Here is a 23,450-nt window from a genome sequence, read left to right as displayed (position 1 = left end):
CATACATGAAAGAGACAGATGCAAAACCAGGGCTCGGAGCCAGAGCCCATTCTCTTGCCAAATGCTAGTTTCAAATTTTCGGAAATAATAACAGCTACAGTAAAAGTAACATCATTCAAAAAAAAAAAAAGTAACATCATTCAATAATACCACTAATAAATGGCATGTATAATATTCCATTTACATAAGTATATGCATACATGAATATTCATATATGTAAAAGTTAAAGAATATACACCAAAAACTTAGTATCAACAAGATTTTTATTTTTTTTTCACTTATACTTTCTAAAATTTATATAAGTTTTCTAAAATTTTCTGCATGTTTCCTTTTGGTTTCTGTAATAGGGTAAGGAGAGCTAGCGCATAAAGTTTTTCCAAATAGCATCATACACAGGTGACTAGGATATGGTAGCTGCCAAAATTTTATACTATTATACAGTATTTACACAACTTGGACAGATGCTGCATTTGAAATTATTTACTATGCAGTGGTACTCATCAAAATGAGTTCAAGTTACCTGTGATCCAATTTCCATACATCCTTGTCCCACAGCTTTAGCAAATTTCTCTTTAAAGACGTCCCCAATATCCTTCACTCTTTTCAGGATACTTTCCTTTGGATTCACTGTGCAATTCTTTAACAAGGAAAAATAGAAATTAACATAGAGGATACTGTCTAATCAGAGAATTAACACTTTCTGTTCTACAATAGCATGACTTGTTACTTTCAATTGTTTATACTGTGAAAACACTTCACAATAAATAAGTAAATTCAACTACTGAAAATATGAGAAACATAAAGCATTCCATTCTGGAAATAGGGACCAGAAACTACTAGACTACAACTAAAAAACCCCTATTATCTAAATTTTCTCCTGGCAAGTTAGGAAAGATTTGTTAGCCCTTCCCTTAGCCATCAAAAAACAGCCTCACAGGTTTTACAACTGATACCAAAGAAAAACAGCTAATCATAAAAAACACAAACAAAAGTATTGCATGCTCAAGGAAATTAATATTGTTAAAATATTCATACTACTCAAAGCAATCTACAGATTAAAAAAATTCCTGTCAAAATTTCAAAGTATTTACACAGAGTAGAGCAACTGTATGTAGAACCACAAAAGACCCCAAACAGCCAAAGCAATCTTGAGAAAGAAGAACAAAGCTGGAGGCATCAAACTATACTGCAAAGCTACAGTAATCAAAACAGTTTGCTTTGGTATAAAAACATAATCAATGGAACAGAATAGAGAGCTCCAAAATAAACCCATGCATGTGATCAATTAATTGCCACAAGAGAGTCAATAATACAAAATATAAAGTAAGGAATGGGACAATCTCTTTAATAACTGTGCTGCTAAAACTGGAAAACCAGTTTCAAAAAACTGAAATTATACCACTATCTTACTCCACACACAAAAATTAACACAAAATGGATTAAAGACTTGAACATAAGACCTGAAACCATGAAACTCTTGGAAGAAAACATGGATGGTAAATTCCCTGTCATTAGTCTTGGAGATGATATTTTGGAATTGACTCCCAAAAGGTAACAAAAGCAAACTAAACAAGTGGAACTATTTCAAACCAAAAAGCTTCTGCAAAGTAAACAAAACAATCAACAAAAAGAAAAGGCCACCTACAGGATAAGATAAGATATTTGCAAATGATATATCTGATAAAGGGTTAATAGCCAAACATACAAAGAACTCATACAACTCAATATCAAACAAACAAAACAAAACAAAAAACTAGCTGATTAAAAAAGAGGCAGAGAACTGAATAGACATCTTTCCAAAGAAGACATACAAATGGCCAACAATCACAAGAGAAGATGCTTAACAATGCTAATCATTCCCTGGAAGAGGGCATGGTAACCCACTCCAGTATTTGTGCCTGGAGAATATCATGGACAGAGGAGCCTGGAGGGCTACAGTCCATGGGGTCTCAAAGAGAAATGGCTAATGATCAGAGAAATGCAAATCAAAACCATAATGAGATATCGCCTCACACACTGTCTAATGGCTATTATCAAAAAGAGAACAAATAATAAGCATTGGTGAGGATGTAGAGAAAAGGTAACCCTTGTACACTACTGGTGGGAATAGAAATTGGTACAACCACTATAGAAAACAACTTGGAGACTCATCAAAAAATTAAAAACAGAAATACCATAAAATCCAGCAGCTTCACTTCTGTGTATTTATATGAATAAAATGAAAACACTAATTTGAAAAAATATTATGCACCCTTATGTTCACTGTAGCATTACTTACAATAGCCAAGACCTATTGTGCCCATCAATAGATGAATAGATAAAGATGCGGTATATAGGTATTCCAAATAGGGAAAGGAGTATGTCAAGGCTGTACATTGCCACCCTGCTTATTTAACATATATGCAGAGTACATCATGAGAAATACTGGGCTGGATGAAGCACAAGCTGGAATCAACATTGCTGGGAGAAGTATCAATAACCTCAGATATGCAGATGACACCATCCTTATGACAGAAAGCAAAGAAAGAACCTCTTGATGAAAGTGATAGAGGAGAGTGAAAAAGTTGGCTTAAAACTCAACATTCAGAAAACTAAGATCATGGCATCTGGTCCCATCACTTTATGGCAAACTGATGGGGAAACAGGAGAAACAGTGACAGACTTTATTTTGGGGGGCTCGAAAATCACTGCAGATGGTGACTGCAGCCATGAAATTAAAAGACACTTGTCCCTTGGAAGAAAAGTTATGACCAAACTAGACAGCATATTAAAAAGCAGAGACACGACTTTGCCAGCAAAGGTAGGTCTAGTCAAAAAGATGGTTTTTCCAGTAGTGATGGATGGATGTGAGAGTTGGACTATAAAGAAAGCTGAGCACCGAAGAATTGACACTTTTGAACTGTGGATTTGGAGAAGACTCTTTTTTTTTAATATGGTATCATTTATTTGTGAAGCCTAAAAAATGATGTAAGTGAACTTATTTACAAAACAGAAATACACTCACAGACATGGAACACAAATTTATGATTACCAAAGGGGAAAGGAGGAGGAGGGATAAATAAGGACGCTGGGATTAGCAGATACATATTATTATATATAAAATTAAAAGTATGGACCTACTGTATAGCACAGGGAACATCTTGTAATAATCTATAAAGGAAAAGAATCTGGAAAGGATACACATGCGTAACATATGTATAACTGAATCACTATGCTATACACTTGAAATGAACACAACATTGTAAATAAACTATACAGCAATAAAAAAAACAGAAGAATCACTTGGAGAAGAATCACAAAGAAGAATCACATTGTTAAAAATAGGAATTCCTAGGCTCCAAACCTACAGTGTTGTATTAATTTCTACTGTATGGCAAAGTGAATCAGCCATATGTATACATATATCCCCCCATTTTTGGATTTCCTTCCCTTTCAGGTCACCTCACAGCACTGAATAGACTTTCTGAGCTATAATGAGTGGATTCTCATTAGTTATCTATTTTATACATAGTATCAGTAGTGTATGGAGAATTCCCTGGTGACTCAGTCAGTAAAAAATCCACCTGCAATGCAGGAGACCTGGGTTTGGTCCCTGGGTCCGGAAGAATCCCTGGAGAAGGAAATGGCAACCCATTCCAGTATTCTTGCCTGGAGAAACCCCATGGACGGAAGACAGTCCACAAGATCGCAGTAGTCGGACACAACTTGACAACTAAACCACCGCCATCAGTAGTGTTCAGTTCAGTTGCTCAGTTGTGTCCGACTCTTTGGACCCCATGAACCGCAACATGCCAGGCCTCCCTGTCCATCACCAACTCCCGGAGTCTACCCAAACTCATGTCCACTGAGTCGGTGATGCCATCCAACCATCTCATTCTCTGTCATCCCCTTCTTCTCCTGCCCTCAATCTTCCCCAGCATCAGGGTCTTTTCAAATGAGTCAGCTCTTCGCATCAGGTGGCCAAAGTATTGAACTTTCAGCTTCAGCCTCAGTCCTTCCAATGAACACCCAGGACTATTCTTTAGGATGGACTGGTTGAATCTCCTTGCAGTCTGAGGGACTCTCAAGAGTCTTCTCCAACACCACAGTTAGAAAACATCAATTCTTTGGCGCTCAGCTTTCTTTATAGTCCAACTCTCACATCCATACATGACTACTGGAAAAACCATAGCCTTGACTAGATGGACCTTTGTTGACAAAGTAATGTCTCTGCTTTTTATTTTTTATTTTTTTTTATTTTTTCTGCTTTTTAATATGCTATCTAGGTTGGTCATAACTTTCCTTCCAAGGATCAGCAGTGTACATATGTCAATTCTAATGCCTCCCCTTCCAAGTCAATTTTAGAAAGAGAGCTCTAGCCGTCAAGTAGAATTTCATATATAGCAAACAAAGAAGGTGGTTTCATGACATGATAAGAGTCTGGAATGCTTCCCTCCCCACCACCTACTTAGTTCATTTTGTCAATTTGGGTCACTGGAGAAGACTCTTGAGAGTCCCTTCGACTGCAAGGAGATCCAACCAGTCCATCCTAAAGGAAATCAGTCCTGAATATTCATTGGAAGGACTGATGCTAAAGCTGAACTCTAATACTTTGGCCACCTGATGTGAAGAGCTGGCTCATTGGAAAATATCCTGATGCTGGGAAAGATTGAAGGCAGGAAAAGGGGGCGACAGAGGATGAGATGGTTGGATGGCATCACTGACCTGATGGATGTGAGTTTGAGTAAACTCTGGGAGTTGGTGATGGACAGTGAATCCTGGTATGCTGTAGTCCATGGGGTTGCAAAGTGTCAGACACAACTGAGCAACTGAACTGAACGGAACTGATACAGGTATATGGGCTTCCCTGGTAGCTCAGCTGGTAAAAGAGTCCACCTGTAATACAGGAGACCCCAGTTCGATTCCTGGATGGGGAAGATCCCCTGAAGAAGGGACAGGCTACCCACTTCAGTATTCTTGGACTTCCCTGGTGGCTCAGATGGTAAAGAATCCACTTGCTAGAGAATCCCCTGGAGAGAGGAGTCTGGCGGGCCACAGTCCATGGGGTCACAGAGAGTCAGCCATGCCTGAACACTGAGCACAACACAGCACATGTAAGTGGACACACTCATACAATGGAATGCTATTTGGTGGCGGCGGAGTCACTGAGTCACGTCCAACTCTTGCAGCCCCATGGACTGACCCCGCCAGGTTCTTCTCTCCATGGGATTCTCCAGGCAAGAATACTGGAGTGGGTTGCCATTTCCTTCTCCAGGGGATCTTCCCAACCCAGGAATCAATCCCAGATCTCCTATATTGCAGGCGGATTCTTTACCAACTGATCTATGAGGGAAGACGCATTCCCTATAAGGGGATATTATTTGGCCATAAAGAAAAAAGAAATCTTGCCATTTGTGACAAGAAGTATGGATCTAGAGAGTATTATGCTAAATGAAGTAGATCAGACAAAGAAAGTAAATCATATGATATGATTTCACTTATATATGAAATCTAAAAAACAAATGAACAAACGTAACAAAACAGAAACAATCATAGATACAGAGAACAAACAGAAGGGACGGGGTGGGTAAAGAGAGAAACAGGTGAGGAAGATTAAGGGGTACAAACTTCTAGTTACAAAATACATGAGTTATGGGTATGAAATGTACAGTGTGGGGTACACAGTCAATAATTATGTAATATCTTTGTATGGAGACAAAAGGTAACTAGATTTACTGTGGTGATCATTTTGAGATGTACAGAAATACTGAATCACTACACTGCATACCAGAAACTAACCAAGTCTTGTAGGTCAATTATATTTCAAAGACAAACAAACTCATAGAAAAAAGATCAAATTTGTAGTTACTAGAGGCAGGGGGTGGTTGAGGGGGAACTGGATGAAGGCAGTCAACAGGTATAAACTTTCAGTTATTAGATAAATAAGCACTAGGGATGTAACACACAATATGATAAATATAATTAATACTGCTGTATGTTATACATGAAAGTTGTTAAGAGAGTAAATCTGAAGAGTTCTCGGTACAAGGAAAAGAATTTTCTTCTGTTTCTTTTATTTTGTATCCAAATGAGATGATGGATGTTAATTAAACTTACTGAGGTCATCATTTTATGATGTATGAAAGTCAGATCACTATGCTGTATGCGTAAATTTAGCAGCATGTCAATCATATCTTAATAAAACTCAAAGAAAAAAATGTCTATAGCTTCTAATATTTTACTTACACAAGGAAAGAAAGATGGCATTGATTTTTAAAATGAAGAAACCAAGAAACAAATTGAGAGAAAAACTTAATGATTTTCAAGATATGCCCCCTCTGAGACAGGCAATTCGTAGTGTACGCAAAACTTTGCAGTCAAACTGTTGCACTCCATTTAATGTTAAACTTTAAACTGAGTTCTGAAAAATAGCTCTGACGCAGAATTTTCTGCGCAACAGAAATAGTTTAAAATAAAAAAGACGTCCTACATACTTCAAATGTTGGAGGAAATACCAAAAACAAATTTAAGGAAACAGAGATTATCATTCTTTTTACTTATAAAAGTTCTAAGTAACTGAGTACCTATGTCTGGGAACTATTCTTGTGCTACAAATTACCCAGAAATAAAAACAATTTTATGCAAACTGGACAAAGAAAATCAGTTCTGAGCCAACACAGTTATGAATATGATGACAGAAAAATACTTTGTTAATACCTGGGGGGGGGGGGACATAAGCAAGAAGACAACAAAGACAAGGACAAAACCACAGGCAGCTTATGATATTAAATAGAATGCTAACCAAACAGAGCACAGTTACTGGATAAGCCAAACTTTAAAAAGTCTTCGAGCCTCAACCAGCTTCCACAGATGAGCATTTCAGTCAGTCCCAAGCCTCATCTAATTTTAAAGGAGAAAAGGAACAGCATGGAGTACAGACACTAGTTTTCATTCTCTTTCTTTCTCACTCCCTTTTTTTAAGGGGAGGGAGGGTAGCAGGTGCCTTTCAGAAATCAAACTCAGGGTCTATCAGGAATATATACTGTAATGCACACAGGGCCATACAATAAAAATAAATTAAAATGGGCTAAATAAACAAGACCGCAGAGCTATGACAAATATTAAATCCTATCTAATGTCACATTCAAAGAAAGCATCTTAACAGCAGCCAGAGGGAAAAGACAGATTAACTATAAAGAAACAACGTTTGAATTGACAGAAAATTTCTTGCTAGCAACAATGAGAGTCAGGAAGTAGTAAAGTAACACCTTCAAACTACTAAGGGGAAGTAAAGGTCAACCTAAAACAGAAGATCCAGGTAAACCGCCTCACAAAAAACAAGAATAAAGGTATTTTAAGACAAGAAATAAAACAAAAGGCTTGTAAACTCATACCACACTAACTCTCACTAAAGGAATTATAAAAAGATGTATGGGGGCATGGAGACTCAAGAGGGAGGCGATATACATATAGTTATGACTGACTCACATTGTTCAGCAGAAATCAACACAACCTTGTAAAGCAATTATGCTCCAATTAAAAAAAAAAAAGATGTATCTGAAGAAAGAAGAAAATAAAAATGGAAGGGAGGTCTAGGCTGCAAGAAAGAATGGTGAGCAAGACAAAGAGTACACATGAGTAAATCTGAAAATAACACTGTTCAAATAAAACAACACTACTACTAATATCTAATTTGGAGAGTTAAAAAGAAAAGCAAGAAATAAGATAATAGACAACTTATTGAGAAATGGGTGTTTAAAAAAACAGTATTTTAACTTCTAATTTCAAATTTGTTTGCCAAGATCTCGTAATAAAGTATTTCACATATGGCTTACATTAAAATAGGAAATCAGATTTTCCGATGGTTGATCACTTGCTGAATTTAAGATCATCATTAATTGTTGGATAGTATTCATAACAGTCCTAGAAAAAATATGAAGAAATGTTAAGAAACGAAGTAACAAAAAGAACAAGTGACATGTATCTATGTCGTAAGTTACACTTATCTTCAATCTCATTGTCTCCTGTTAATCTTTAAGTCCTCTGAAATAAGACTTTACAAATCCCTTAGTGTACTGTTGTTTATAAGGAATTAACATTTTAGTTAGATATCTAAGAATTGATATGATCATAATCAGTAAGTTTATCATTAAAAAACATATATGCTTATTTACTAATAAAACCATATATCAATAAAACAATTTATAAAAGTAATGACATTATTTTAAGGACAAAAGGGCATCAAAATGGCAATATTTTAAGCAAACATTATTACAATTAAATATTAAAACTGGTCAAATAAAGACTAAGATATTTAATAACTCAAGAAGCAAGTGACCCTCTTTTACAGAGATCTTCAAGAAGAAGGCATACATGATTTTATTTTTTATTTTTTATTTTTTTGGCATACATGATTTTAGAAGTCATCATTACTAAAACATAAATGTAGGTCAATCTCTTATAATTTTGTGTGTATTTGGGGGTACATGGTAAATATTAATAACCCAATTTTGGAGTAGAAGTACATTGCTACTCTGTATGCACTGTTTAAACATGCAAAAAGCTGTAGAATGTTTATGGCCGAAAGGTTCCTTAAATATTATTTAATAATCCATGTTTGGTTCTCAGTCAAGCCTCTCGAAACTGACAGCTACAATTCCTCGACTTTTAAATATAACGCTTCTATGACATATACATGTACTAACTGCTTAAGCCACAATGACTAAGTCATAAATGACCAACTGCTAAAACCAAAAGATCTTTCTTATTCGGTTTGATACTTGATTTTCTTGAGACATCTCACACTCAAACACTTGCTCTTTTCTGAAACTCCCTCCCTCCTTTGGCTTCTTTGGCTCCACTCTCCGGCCTCCCCGATCACACCTCTCATTCTTTTTAATCTAAGTTCTATCCAGTCCTTAAGTCCCAGCACTCTTAGGGTTCAGTCCTTAGTCACCATCCTTGCTATTATAACCCTCACTTCAGAAAACCTCATCTCTTTTTCTGGTTTTAACTCTCCCTGATGATTCCCAAATCTATTATGTAAGATCCTTATATCCTACTACTTATTACATTATCTTCTTCATATCCCATAAATTCCTTAAGAATAATATCCTAAATTTGAATTCATCAACTATTTATCAAATCTGTTCTTGCTCTTTCATTCCCATTACCTATCTTTTGGTTTAGATCTTCAGCATCTCTCAAGTGAATTACTGCAATGTGGGATTTTAACAGGGATTTTGACTCACTATGTCTATGGCAGCAGGATCAAGGCATACGTACTTTGGGGGAAAAAAAGCTCCTCAGGTTATCTAATTTGCATCCATGGTTAACAACCACTGTGACAGATTGGTAGGTCTCTCTATTTCTCACTACACCCTCCTCAGTCCCTCTCTTCACAAGTGACTATCATGTAAATTTTCAAAAACCAAGTCTGATTTTATCCTACCCCTGCTTAAACCATGTATAGCAACAGACTATATCCTGCACAAGCTGAAGTCCAAACTTCTGAGTGTGGAATAATAATAAGACCCTTCATGACCTACTACCCACCCTCCTCTTCTGCCATTTCACCTTCCCATTTCTTCCATCAGTACAAAGTTGCTTACAGTTCCCCTGACATATTGTGCTGTTTCATATGTCCATTCCTCTGCACATGCTATTGGTCTTCTGTGACACAAACTTACATGTTTCCAAATTCAGTTCAAACATCACTTCATAAAGTCCCTTCTGTACCAAGTCTAAGGCTATTACTGTATTCAAACAAGAATGCATTTTTATATGTGTATATAGTCATTTGAAAAAATTAATGATTAGTAACTATGTATCAAGTATTATCTTAGGTCCTAATTATTTAATTTAATGGTGAACAAAAAAGTCATGGTCCATTGCAGTATAAACTCAAAGGCTATTATGGGTATTGACAGAAACAAGTAAATACACAGATGAATTCATAATTATAAATTGTGATACACACTATGAAGGGATGAATGGGATGCTGTGAAAAATAATAATTTCATAGAGAAAGACATCTTCATTCTATATCTATATATACATGTAACAGGTATACATCGAGTGCTCTTTGTGTGCCAGATGTGCTCCTAATTGCCAACAATATGATTATTAGACATAGGTCTGTCTGCCCTTAAGGAGTGTAACCTAGAATGAGAATGTGTTCCATTTTAGCAAATAAAAAAGAGAAAAGTGTTATCATTTGCTCTGTGTATATCCCAGAAGGACTAAAACCATTTTCAATGTCTTTTCCTCACAAATGATTAAACCTGAAGCACTATAAAGCACTGATTAAATAATTATAATGAAAATCAAAAGTAAGAAAAATCATACCTAACTGGAGTCTGTGGAAGAATCATATTCACCTCTTCATCGGGGTTACTTTTTCGTGGTGTTCTTTGCATTTCAAAACTAAATAGTGATAAGCAGAGTAATTCAGACTGAAAATTTACAACTTGGGCTTTATGAGTCAAAAAAGCAGTATAATATCTTCTGTTGCCTCATGACATCATACAAAGTGGTTAAGTAAATAATAGAAGGTAAAGGAAATAGATGATCCAAAAGCTGCTAACATAAATAAAATTTCATTTTTTCATCATCATTTTTAAATTAGGTTTCTTTCCACTAGGTTTACAGACAAACAGGTGTGCAATCATTAAGAATTTTTCTGAAAGTGAAAGTTAGATGCTTGTTTTCTCTAGAATGTTAGATGTTGATGATACTACTAGCCAAGTTGTTCAGTATTAAAAAACATCAAAGCTCAAGTTTTTCAATCATCATGCCTTCCAAAAACTTTACTTTGGCTTAAATAAAACTAGAAACATTTTACTTGTGTTTAATTTCCAAATTATATATACATATATATATCTTAGCTAAGATTAAATGATTTCATGCTTAACGACATAAAATTAATCATACAATCATTCAAAATTTTTGTACAAGCATATCCCATTTTACTGCACTTTTCTTTACTGTGATTTGCAGAATTTGTTTTTTAAAACGTTGAAGGCTTATAATCCTGCATTGTCAGAGGATAGTTACTATTTTTAGCAATAAGGTGTTCTTATATTAAGGTATGTACATCATTATTTTTTATATAATGCTCTTGCACATTTAACAGACTATAGTACAATGTAAGTGTAACTTTTACATGCAGTGGGAAACTAAAAATATTTGTGTGACTCGCTTTATTATGGTATTGCTTTATTGCAATGATGTGGAATGGAACCCATAATATCTCATAGGTTTGTCTATAGTTATCTTAACCATTCCTATTTTAGGATTCTATACAACAATTCAAGAGAATATACTTTGGTATTATTAAGTTTTTAAAAAATGAACCAGCATATCAACAAATAATAATATATCATGTGTAATACCTGTCTGTAGGATCAGCCTGGAGAGTTTTATCATGATCCAGAAATAATCTTGCATCTAGATCTTTGTTTTTAAGGTAAATTTCTTCATATTGTTTAGAGAGATTTTCCACCTCAAAAACCAAAAAATACTGATGATTATCCTTTTCACGCCATTATATCTCAGTATATATATCCCAGATTTAAACAATTTTTGTACAACATCACCTAATTCTACATTACAAAGACTTCACATGCAATATAAATAAAGGCATATATCTAAAAGTGAAGTATTTTAGTACAAAAATTGCACGTTTTTCAACTCTAATTTTAAATCTTTTTTTATGGATATATCCCACATTTTATCTAGACAAGAATCACCAATGCTACAAAACAATACTGAGATGGAAATGTAGATAAAAATAGATATATGACCACTTAATTGCCAAGATCCTCCATTCTATACATCTTTCACTTTTAATCTTCTACCCCACTTTTCAATATAATATAATTTTTCAAACACTAACAAATCTTCTGTATCTTTCTAAATCCTTCGGTTTACTCACACTTTCTTTAGTAACGTATCTTGGGCATATAACCTCAATTAATTAGCCTAATTAACATACTTGCACAATTTATTTCCAATCTCAGACACTTTTCCAAATGCTAGAATCAATAAATCTTTTATCAGTTCTGGGTTCATAATTTTCCAATCATAATATAAAAGCCAATGCCTGATAATTATTTAACATGCCTTCTCCTGTGACTTTCTAACCTGAGAGCCCTAAAATTGCATTCTAAAAGGAGTAGTAGGAAGAAATTCATCTAAATGTAAACTTTGTGCTTGCCTGCATAAGTTTTTTAGGCAAAGCAGACATTTCTATTTATTTAATCATTGTTCTTGCCCTGTCTCAGTGAAGCACTAAATATCAACAGGTTATTGACTAGTAGCTGTTAGTGCTACATAATGTAAAGTTTATCTTGAATTTTCCAACCTTGTAATCCTTTCAAAGGGAAAAAAATTACAATGCCTAAGATTCTTTAGAGTTGTAAATACCATATTTTGTGATATATAAGTTGGTAACAGGACTCAGTAATACACCATCCGGCCCCTTCTTGCTTCTTTAGTACCATGTCTTACCAGTCCTTGCTCTGTATCCCAACTTTAAGGAGTTAGTTGGAGTTCACTGAACAGACGATACTATCACATATCATTGTGCCCTTGAATCTATAATTTCCAGCTCCTGGAAATGCCACTTCTCATAAATCTTACTCTGCTCAGAAATCACATGACCTCCAAAGGATTCTGTGCAAAATCTACCTGGCCCGATTTGAATTAGGTAGCCCTTCTCTGAGATGTCACCATGCCCTGTGTACACACCTGTTAAACTCCTGTAGACCCCTATTAGTAATGTCCTATGTGTGTCTCTTCCACTAGCACCACAAGGACAATGACTGAGTTAAATCTCTACACGGATGACATGCAGCACGATGCCTGGCACATGTTAAGCACTAAGTAACTGCTGAATAAATAAGTTAGTTAATTCAAGGACTAGCTCCCAACTCAGGTCACAGAATCAGCAATCTAGCTCTCTGATTTCATGTCTTCAGGTCTTGGTGACTGATGCTAGGTGTGTCTAAAACACTGCTTCACCATTGAGAACTTGCTCTTCATCATTTAAGCATCCTTTTCTCCACAAGTTACCACATAAAGTTCTCAGCTCTCTGTTCTCACTGAAGAGCAAGGCATTTGAGGCAAAATGTGAAAAGAAATAGATGGATGGCATACCACTAAGTTAAAACATGTCTACAATATAATCACAGTCATTTCAACCAAAGCTATTTCCAATTAAGTAGCCAAAAGAGGAAATTCCCTGACAGTCCAGTGGTTAAGTCTGGGTGCTTTCACCACTGGGGCCCAGATCTGATCCCTGGTTGGGGAACTAAGATCCTGCAAGCCACATGGAACACCCAAGAAAAAAAATACTCAAAAGGATGTTCCAAAATTCAGTGATGCCAATACATGTTGATGGCATTAATCAAGGCTTCTATGCTTAAAGAAGCATAATAAAGCAAATCAGAATCAAATTAGATCGCAGAAATTTAGTTTAAATATTTAAGGCATTTAGAAGTTCAAAAGCCTGTATTTTGATTTTTGAAAAATTTCAGTACAAATCAATCTCTAGTGCAAATGTTAAAATGCTGTTTATATATACATTTGAGCATATATTAAAAAGGGTTTTTCTGTTACTATATAAAACTGATTCACCACAATTCTACTTAGATTCTTTCCTTGAGTGAAAAATATTTAATATATAGTAAAGTAACCCTACGAAATTTAGACAACTCTTCTTCCCTCCCCAAAGTCCCGAAACACGTTAGCTTTTTATTACATTTTCTTTCAGATTACCTCTGGAAGTCCATTAGAAGCTACAATTCCAAGAGAATTCATAAAAGGTATAAAATTTTTGAAATAAACATTTTTCACCTGAAAAAGATAAAGTTACAACATGACCATTAAAATTTTTTAAAACTGGTTTTTTAACTTTTTGACTATTTTTGACTGGTTTTTTGACTGTCACTATTAATACTAGAATGAGTGAACTGACATTTTGATCAATAAGTTACATTCAACTCAGTGTGATCTTTATTTATAATTAATACAATTATTTATTTTAATTTATGAGGCAGCTTTCAGGTCCTAAAATGGAGGTGCAGGGGGTAGTTGTTAATGAAATGGGATTTACAAGAAGAAAATCCATCGAAACCAACTTCAAAATCCCATATTTAACAAGTGGTGAAAAGATCGAAGGCTCAAAAAAATTAAGCAACTTGACCAAAGTTACGTAGCTAGGAAGTGACAGAGCTGGAATTGAAACCCAATCTGCCTAGCATCAAAGCCAAGGCTCTTTAACTTCTCTACACTGCCTCTAATTTCTCCCCAAAGAGTATTTTTGGGCCATTTCATATACATATCAAGCTTAATGTATATTGAGTTAATTATTTTAGCACAAATTTAGGAAAAGGACCTGCTTTTATAAGAAAATAATTTCACATACATATACCTAGCAATTTTCTTCAAAACTGAATGAAAATGCTTTGGGACTTACGCAGTTTCATACAAAAAACTCCCTACATTTAACATGAATAATAAAGACCATATTTGGAAAACCTGGAATTGTATCTCTGACTATTCTATACTGACAAACTGTCACAGAATTGCAAGCAACTTACTTTTCTTCATATAACTTTCTTTTCCAACTTTGGAGTCTACATTTGTTAAGGTAGAAATAATTTAACATAAGCCTATTAATAAGATCCTATCTTCTACTTCACAAATAAGCTGTAAGAATTAAGCTTCTAAAATACTTATTAAGAGTATTGTTTTCCAATTAATTCCCATTTAACTGGAATAATTATAAGATGGGTAGTTCTATTTAACTAATTAGTATGACTAACGAATAATGATATGACCATAAATATAACCAACAGTTATATAATCATAAATGCTATATGTAAATAATATTACATATTTTAATATAGAAAGTATCAAATTTTTAATATAAATTACCAAAGCTATTGATCACCTATACTTTATAAGTCACTGTTACATCATAAATTATGAAAGAATTATTTAAAATAAAAAGGAAAAACATGATTTATTCCTGATTTTTGGAAGGCAATTATATAAGTAGTTCTGAAATCCAGAGATTTAACCACCAGGAATTAGAAAGCTGCCTTTATTTATATTCTTTATCTTGAAGGACTAAGCAGCAGGCTGGAGTTAGAAAGAAAAGGTTTCAACTACATTTGTCACCTTATTAGTGAAGACAATATGCTATTCTAGAAAAGTAAATTATATGTGTAAAGTTGATACATCTACATGTCTATATCTATATACTTGATGAAATTAACTCATAGTGCCAAAATTCAGACTTGATAAATCACTCCAATACTTATTAAATGAGATTTTGATATCATACCCCCATTCCTCCCCAGAGTTAACAGAGAAATTTCAAAGATGCAACATTTCATACAGTGAATTGTGGATAATATAACAATCTATGAGAGAAAGAGCATGGCACAGTAAAAGAAGCACTGGTAGCAGATGTTCCAAAGCACAGACTTTGTTAGTAATCAGCTATCAGTCTCTAGAAGCTTGTCTACTCATTAGTAAAAGGAGGCCGAGTACATTAATTGTAAGATTCCTCCCAGTTCTAACATTCCAGATCTTATTAACAAGATAAGCAATTCCTGGGTGTTCAGTGTATCCTCCACCAGTCATTAACATCTGGTGTGATACTTAGAAAGAGAGTAATTATACATGACTGAACAGAAATTTGGGCTTCCCTGGTGGCTAGCAATAAAGAATCTGCCTGCCAGTGCAGGAGACGCAGGTTCGATCCCTAAGTTGGGAAGATCCCCTGGAGAAGGGAATGGCAACCCACTCCAGTATTCTTGCCTGGAGAGTCCCATGGATAGAGGAGCCTAGTGGGTTATAGTCCATGGGGTTGCAAAGAGTTGGATACAACTTAGCGACTAAACAACAAACAGAAATTTAATCTTGGTATCACTTATCACTAAAATCAAAACAATAGGGTTTTCTTAGTCGCTTACTTTAAACATTAGGAGTATCAATAACCACAGAAGAATCAAAGAACAAATATATTTGAAAACTACTGCCTTAATCATGTACGTTTCAGTGATTCCAGAATGAGGGAGCTATTCTCTTTAAAATCAAAGTAACTGAATATGAAAATTAAACTTTTTCTAAATATTTTGCTACTGCAAAAGAGTTGGCGCTAATTACAAAAAAGCAAGCTCATCATGAAAGAATTATATATTGTTAGGAAGAACTTACATCTAAATCTACTGTAACTATTTTAAAGAAATCATGAAGTTAAATTACCTCATCTATATTACATTCATGTTCTTTACAGAGAACTTCAATAATTCTTGTATCATTTTCTAGTTGTTTTGCTATCCGTGCACTCCTGTTCTGACCTCGCCTTGGTGTTCGAGGTGAACCATTAATAGGTATTACAGCTGTTTCTGTAAAAATGGTAAATCAGATATAAGAACAATTGCACATTCCACTGTATAACATAATGAAGTATTCTAATTATAACTTGGAAGGTTGGAAATAATCTTGGTAACATTCTGCTACTTTTACTTATTAGGCTTCACAAAAAAGCTAACAGCTTCATCTATTTACTATCTATTGTAAATTATATACTGGTAATAGTTTTTGCCATCCCTATTCTCTTCTGCCCCCAGCTGGTCCAAAAAGAAACCTAAAACTCTATAGACAAATATGAAAAAGGCAAGGGAAATAGCCAACTTATAAACTAATTTTAAGTGTATTCTACTCAGTCGGTAAGGGGGAAAAATGTTTCCTATCTTAAAAGAGTCTTAAGAATGTTAAGCATTATTTATGGATTCACTTTCGAGGTAAAGTATAAAAATAAGTTTTTAAAATTTTAACAAATACCATACAAATTATGATGATTTTTAAAAAATAAGCATAATAATAATGAATAAAAATAATAATGTGACACTAAATTGTGATTTTAGAAAAAAAATCCCCTGGATTATTTTGAGCATTTTCAACTCAAACTGAATGTGGATTGAGCTATTAAAGAGATTATAGATGACTAAGTATAAAAAATATTAATTGCCTCTAGGCCCAACAAGAAACTGAAGAGGATAGAGGAACATGTTAGACTATACCATAGGATGCAATCAGTAAAAAATTAAACCATGAAAAAGTCAATAAAAAAGACCACCTGATTATTTAATAAATAAATTACAAGAAAAAAAAGAGAAAGATAGATGGAGGAGGAATATTTTAAGTTGTAAAGTCGTATCAATCAATCACAAAGTATAGATGCTATTTAGATTCTGATTTAGTCAACCTATAAACATTTTTAATTACTTTTATAAAACAATTGAAAACAGGGGCACCTACTAGATATTTGGTGGGATTAAGAAATCACTATACTAACTGGTTTTTAGGTGTGAGAATGGTATTGTCATTATGCTTTTTAAAAAGACTTTATCTTTCAGAGATATATTCTGAAATTTATAAGGATGAAATGGTATGCAAAAATGTGCTTCAAAATAATATTGCTGGTAGAACTGGGCAGTAGATAGGACTATGAGTTGATCAAAAGTTATACTCTGAGGGCAGGTGATAAATACATGGGGGCTTATTATACAATTTAATTATGTTCATAGAAATTCTTTTTTTTTTGGAAATTCCTAATAAAAAGCTAATTAAAAATTTACCATAGATGTCAATTCAATACCTTATCCTGGTTTCTCCTTTAACATGGCACTTGGGAGAATTAAATGAATATCTGAATTATCCAAAAGCACAAAAGCTATCAACCTAAAGTTATACTCTTCATCAACTTATTACAGTTATAACATATTTTAAAAGTGAGGAAAAGGCATATAAGGAAAATTTTTAAAGATTCGGGAAGTTTTTGAATATATTATTTTGTATTTTTTTCGTTTTGCATGTGGTTTCTGCTAAATGACCAGCCTTTTCTGTAAAATCACGTTCAACACATTTTCAAAATTCTGCTCCAGACTTCATTTTACCATGAAGCTATTGCTCATGAAGATTAATTAGGCTTCAGTTTTTCAATAACTTTGACAATACTTTGAGACTTACATGTTTTGATCTGTCCTCTATTATTTTTAGTATTATTAATACTTTTATCATTTTAGGAGCAAGGAATCAGTTAAGCCTAAGTTAAGTTCACATTTTTCTGTAGTATAACAAGTGTTTTTTTTAAATCCTACTCTATATGTCACCAAAAGAAGCAATTTCATTCTAAGAGGAGTATACTTATCTTTGCTTAATGCTATCTAATTATTTCAGTAATAGTTATTATTTAACTACAGTTTCCATCTCATTACCCTCTGAAGTGGATCAATTACAGTTCACACGCCAAAAAACAAAAATCAGTCACATAATCATTATAGCATCAATAAAAAATGTAGTTAACCTGTTCCTGTAGGCTGGGCCACCCTTTCCCATACAGTTTAATTCTTATCTGTTCCTTGCCTATCGATTTTCTCTTTACTGGGCATGCCCCTCCCTAAACTTAACCACAATCCTCAAACCCTAACTATCACTTCAACACTCAACCCAAATGCCACCACTTTGAAATGGTCTTCCTCAGCTGGGAAAACTTTCTCATCTCCTAAACTCCCATAGTATTTTCTGTATCTTGGCCCAGACCACTTTCAACCATATAGTCTAAAAACTTGCTTACTTTTCTAATCTCTTCTTCCATATCTTACGCTACTTAAGAGCAGAGGCTATGTCTGATTTCTTTTTTATTATTCCTTTGGCTCTACAACTGTGTTTTGGATCTAGGAGAAGTCAATAAACAACTCTGAATGATGAGGCAGGAGGGGAATAAATGAAAATACTCACTATATGGTTCTTTGAGCAATGCAGCAGGTGAGAGTTTGATAAAATAGTCAAGGACACACAGCATTAACTGAAACGAGATCACCAGATCATCTTCCATTTGTAATACTTGTCCTGAAAACAAAAATGGTCCACATTTTAAGGTAGAGATTGAGATATTAAGTCAGGAAAAATTGTGGACATGAGTGTGTCCACATACTCATGATTCAACAATCACTAGGAGCATGTTAAAAATCATTTTCTATATCCCTAGGTATGGTGCAAAAATTTGTTTATAATACACTTAGAAGTTGTTAAGAAATGCCACAGAGGTAAAGAATATCAAGGACCTCTAGTTAAAAATAGTGGAGTGAGGTCAGATCAAAGAATCTCTCTTCCAATTCCTAACAAAATGAAAAGAAAAATATATACTGGTTAAATGCTAATAACAATACCAAATTTGAGAGAGAATGACTCAGAGCATCCTTATCTTTTCCCCTCTTTTTACTTAGAGGGAATAGGTATCACTGACAAGAGAGGGGAAAATGGATGAAGTAAACAGCTACAGCAACTCTAACAAACATAAAGACTCCAGTATAATATACTGAATTAGGGGACAATCTGAATCCTAACACACTCCTTTTATGGAAACAGGACAAGTGCCTGTTTTACAGGTCATTCTAACAAAAATCTCAGAACAATGACTCATATCATTCCAGATGAGGTCCCGACTTTCTCCCTCATCCTCTGACTAAAAGTAGGTATAATTTTTTTTAAAAGGCTGCTTTCATACAATAGCTCTTTGGGGAACACAACAAGTCACAGATAAAGTGCAAAGTGAGTGAAGGGAAATGCATTCACACTACATCAAAGAAAACAGAACAGCAGGTCAGAGAGGCCCAAACAAAGTCCTAGCAACAAGGTGGATGGAAAGAGGATGGGAAGCACAGTGGTTATGCAAACATATTAGATAAAATAAAAAAGAAAATAAAAAAATAGAATCACAATATAAGGAGTGGGAAAACTGGGTAGACAACCCCATGTTGAAGATAATCTATCAGAAGAAAATGTCCTGAGTCCTTGCACTGAGAACTCAAAAGAACATGAATTACATAAAAACAAAGAGTAGACAAGGTAAGGAAAAATTCAAGACCAAGTAACAATTACAAACATAGTTTAGCTCAAAACAGAAGGAAAGTTTGAAATAAAAGTAGTTAATACATAAGAAAAAGACCAAAGGTTAAAATAACATTAGAGAAGACAATAAATAGGGAGGACAAAATCAATCTAAGGTAAGATAGTGGGTGTTCTCAAAACGTAACAGAATAATATCTTAAAATGTAGCATGCTAAGATTTCTCTGAAATGAAGAGCAGAATCTTCAGGACATGACTCATAAAACAGGCCAAACATAGAAAACACAGCACCAAAAAGCTTTTTTGAAAAACTCCATGGTAAAATCTAGACAGCTAAGGATAGATCAAAATAAAGAACTCAGAAATGGAGAAGCTATGATATAGGAGTGACAAAAAGCTTAGAATTCATTTAAATACATAAATGAGATAAAACAAGTGTGATAACTAAAATTACAGAACAGAATATAAATATAATCTTGGATAATGTAATGATGATAAAAAAAAAATAAGCAAAGCTGAAAGTAGGAAACAGGAAGGTTTTATCAGAATGTCATTTCAGATGTATTTTGTGCATATACATAATTTTGATGATTATTTTAGGTGGGTTCTGAGTAATTTTTCTATTTTTCTTTGCATTTCACTGTATTTATTGAATTCTTTATCATGAGTATACATCATTTTTATAAAAACAGTAACATTATTTTTAAAAATAGGAAAGTAGGAAAGAATGAAAAAATACTAGAAAAAGAAGTGAAATGAGACATTTTCAAGGTTGCCTCCAGTACCAGAACTATGAATTTTCTAACAGTTAAAAAATCACAAGAATTGGAGGTAAGGAGGAGCAACATTGAACTGAATTAAAATTTTGAGCTTACTCAAAAGAAGGATCAATTATTACATTTGAAACATTAACATTTAACAATGACTTTACCTTTAGCTAATAAAAATGTGATCCAAGAAACTTTTAGCACCAACATAGAATTTATTTCAGTAGATATCCTAGTAAACAGAAAAAAATTAGTTTTCTAAATATATCTTTTCCCCCCCATTTTTTACAATTACAGACTAGAGTTGACTGCATAATAGAATACAGTCCATTTTAAATGCACAATTTACACATGAATTCAATTTTGTCTCAATTTAGTTTGTGTTTTTCACCAAGTTATTTATATTTTCCCACAGAGTAGTATACCTTTTCTAAAGAAAACACTGAATACCTTCTATTGTAATCTAAAAATATGCACAGGAAGTAGTATAATATGACATACTTGGTTTCCAATTAACTCTTTTCTGTTTTCTAATTAAAACCAATTTTATGTGAACAGAAAATATAGAGGTTTGGGTGACTCTAGTTTACCAGTTTAACACTATGCCCTCATAAACTTTAAATCATTCACTTGTTGGAATTAACAAGTGGAATTAGATTAATAGAGTTAATTAATAAATATACAATTTCTCTGTATCAATTGTCTTCAGTATCATTATTTCAGTGGGGCAGAAAATCTCATATATTACTGATTATGTTTCTGAAAAAAAACTGTAGAGCTCTTACAATGGTATACTGCTGGAACATGTATCATACATTTAAAAAGACTATTTGGAAATTTTAACATAGACATTCATGTTTATTCTTACACAAAAATTATGCTTTAAGTCTTAGTTAATAAAATGTCTGTAATACACTCTCAATAAAGATTGGCATTTTTCTCAGAGTTGGTAAAAAATTGCTCTGAATCAACTTCTCCCTTTAGTTCCCAATTATAGTAAAAGGCAAGTATTTCATACCACTTTCTTTGTGAAAAGATAAATAATCCGCACAGGGCTTAAATCTATGACCTTAATTTATGAAGTAGTGTGAAATAAGCAATCAAACCAACCCTGAAATTATCAATGTGTTTGCGATTATTTCATATATTAAAAAACCCAAAAAGTGAAAAATAACATGCTCTGAGGTACTTACGAACTGCTGGGTTGTGTCAAATATATAAGCTCACACGTCCTGAAAGGAAGAAATAATTATGTTAACATCATGACTTTTTAAAAAGTTACTTTTAAAGTTTTTTCATAATTTAGATGTCAATTTTATAATGCTTTATTCATCCTATTTTAAGGATACTTTTTTTTAAGTGCAGAATTATAAAAACAAAGTTAAAGTAGATGTTTCCAATTTATGACATTTCATACATCCCTGTAATATCTAGTTACAAAACGACTGGACTCCATGTGTGCATATGTAACTTGGAATACATTCTGTAATTGAATCTTGATCTGGTTACAATCTCACACCAGGTCATAAAAGCTTATTTAATAAAGTCTTGCTGAAATAACACAACTGAAAAGTACTACTTAACTGAAACCTACTTATTTAGGGCAGCAACTTCTGGAATGGTGGGTAGAGTAAGGATCTTTGCAGACCTGTTCCCTAAAATAATAACTATAATTGGTAAAAATTATTTCTGAAAAACCATTTAAAAGTCTCTGGAAATTTTTCTAAGGGCATACAACAAAAAAGGGAACATATCTTCAAGAAAATCTAACAAATCTTGATGAGAACAATGAGTCTGAGGAATTCAATGCGAAACTCATTTCTTACTCCTCTCCAGTTCAGCATAAGGAAGCTCTATGCCTGACAGGTGTAGCCAAGACACAGGGCTCCTCTCTCTCCAGCTCTCAGCCTGGAACTCTCTCTGGGGAGAGCAGGTTATCAGTGTTTCTCACCTCCCACAGGTCTATGTTGCAGAAGACCCAGCCCAGGCAAGAGGAGCTGAGCGGTCTGGGGCCCCTGTCCTCCACTTCGCACCCACTCACGGGGTAAAGTTCTATTCCAGGCACACAGCACGTCAAAATACTGATTTGTCTTGTCTCAGCTGGCTCACAGGACAGAGGTTCCAGCCAAGAAAGGCAATCTGGGAAGACTACGGCTATTGTCTCCTCTCACTGCCCTACTCTTAAAGCAGAGGTATCACTGCAAGAGAAGACAACACTGTCATCTGGCTCTCCCAACCAGTGGCACAGAAGTGGCAGTAGGAGAGAAGCAGGTCTTAGGAACACAGAGCCTTGAGCTCTCCCGAGGGGAATTAACTTCACGCAGAATGGTGTGGGGGTGTTCAAGAATAACAGCACTGTTGAAGGCAATGCAGATTTTGGTAGAAGCAGATAAAAGAGAAAACCGACAGATCTCATGAGAGCAAAAAGCTAAATCCTAGATCACTGAGAGGAGAACCAGGGAAAGAAACAGCTAAGAATAACTCTCCTGACATCAAAGACTACTCCTGCAAAGGGAGCCAAATTTAATTGGATTAAACTGTGAAGCAATTTGTGACTCAGAGCATTGTCAAAAACAAAAAAGTAATCAGCAATAAATGAGAGGTAACAATTAAGTGTGATATTAACAGAGGCAGTTAGCTTAACAACAGGGGGAAAGATGGTTAAAGCAAAAAACCACTCAGTGACTGCACCTGGCCAAGGCTACACTGAGGAGCAAATCAGAGGTAACACACTGTGAGAAAAGACTTCACTGAAATAGTACCTTCCATGTCAT

The 23,450-nt window shown here is 34.3% G+C and overlaps 1 protein-coding gene across 2 annotated transcripts in view; it reads right to left on the bottom strand.

The window, feature by feature from the left end:
- RB1 (RB transcriptional corepressor 1) overlaps positions 1 to 23,450 on the bottom strand; it is a 116,449-nt gene that overhangs the window by 57,748 nt on the left and 35,251 nt on the right. For both annotated transcript variants that reach the window (XM_043891640.1, XM_043891641.1), the window contains 9 exons: positions 21,870 to 21,908; positions 20,841 to 20,908; positions 18,799 to 18,909; positions 16,258 to 16,400; positions 13,759 to 13,836; positions 11,373 to 11,482; positions 10,327 to 10,404; positions 7,815 to 7,902; positions 521 to 637 (listed from right to left, as the gene is read on the bottom strand). In XM_043891640.1, the coding sequence (XP_043747575.1) occupies positions 521 to 637; positions 7,815 to 7,902; positions 10,327 to 10,404; positions 11,373 to 11,482; positions 13,759 to 13,836; positions 16,258 to 16,400; positions 18,799 to 18,909; positions 20,841 to 20,908; positions 21,870 to 21,908 (832 nt within the window). The remainder of the gene's footprint in view (positions 1 to 520; positions 638 to 7,814; positions 7,903 to 10,326; positions 10,405 to 11,372; positions 11,483 to 13,758; positions 13,837 to 16,257; positions 16,401 to 18,798; positions 18,910 to 20,840; positions 20,909 to 21,869; positions 21,909 to 23,450) is intronic.

Source organism: Cervus elaphus, chromosome 30 (assembly GCF_910594005.1).
Source record: "Cervus elaphus chromosome 30, mCerEla1.1, whole genome shotgun sequence".
Classification (NCBI taxonomy): Eukaryota; Metazoa; Chordata; class Mammalia; order Artiodactyla; family Cervidae; genus Cervus; species Cervus elaphus.
The sequence above is the reverse complement of the archived record's forward strand: the minus strand, read 5'-3'. Positions and strand labels throughout refer to the sequence as shown.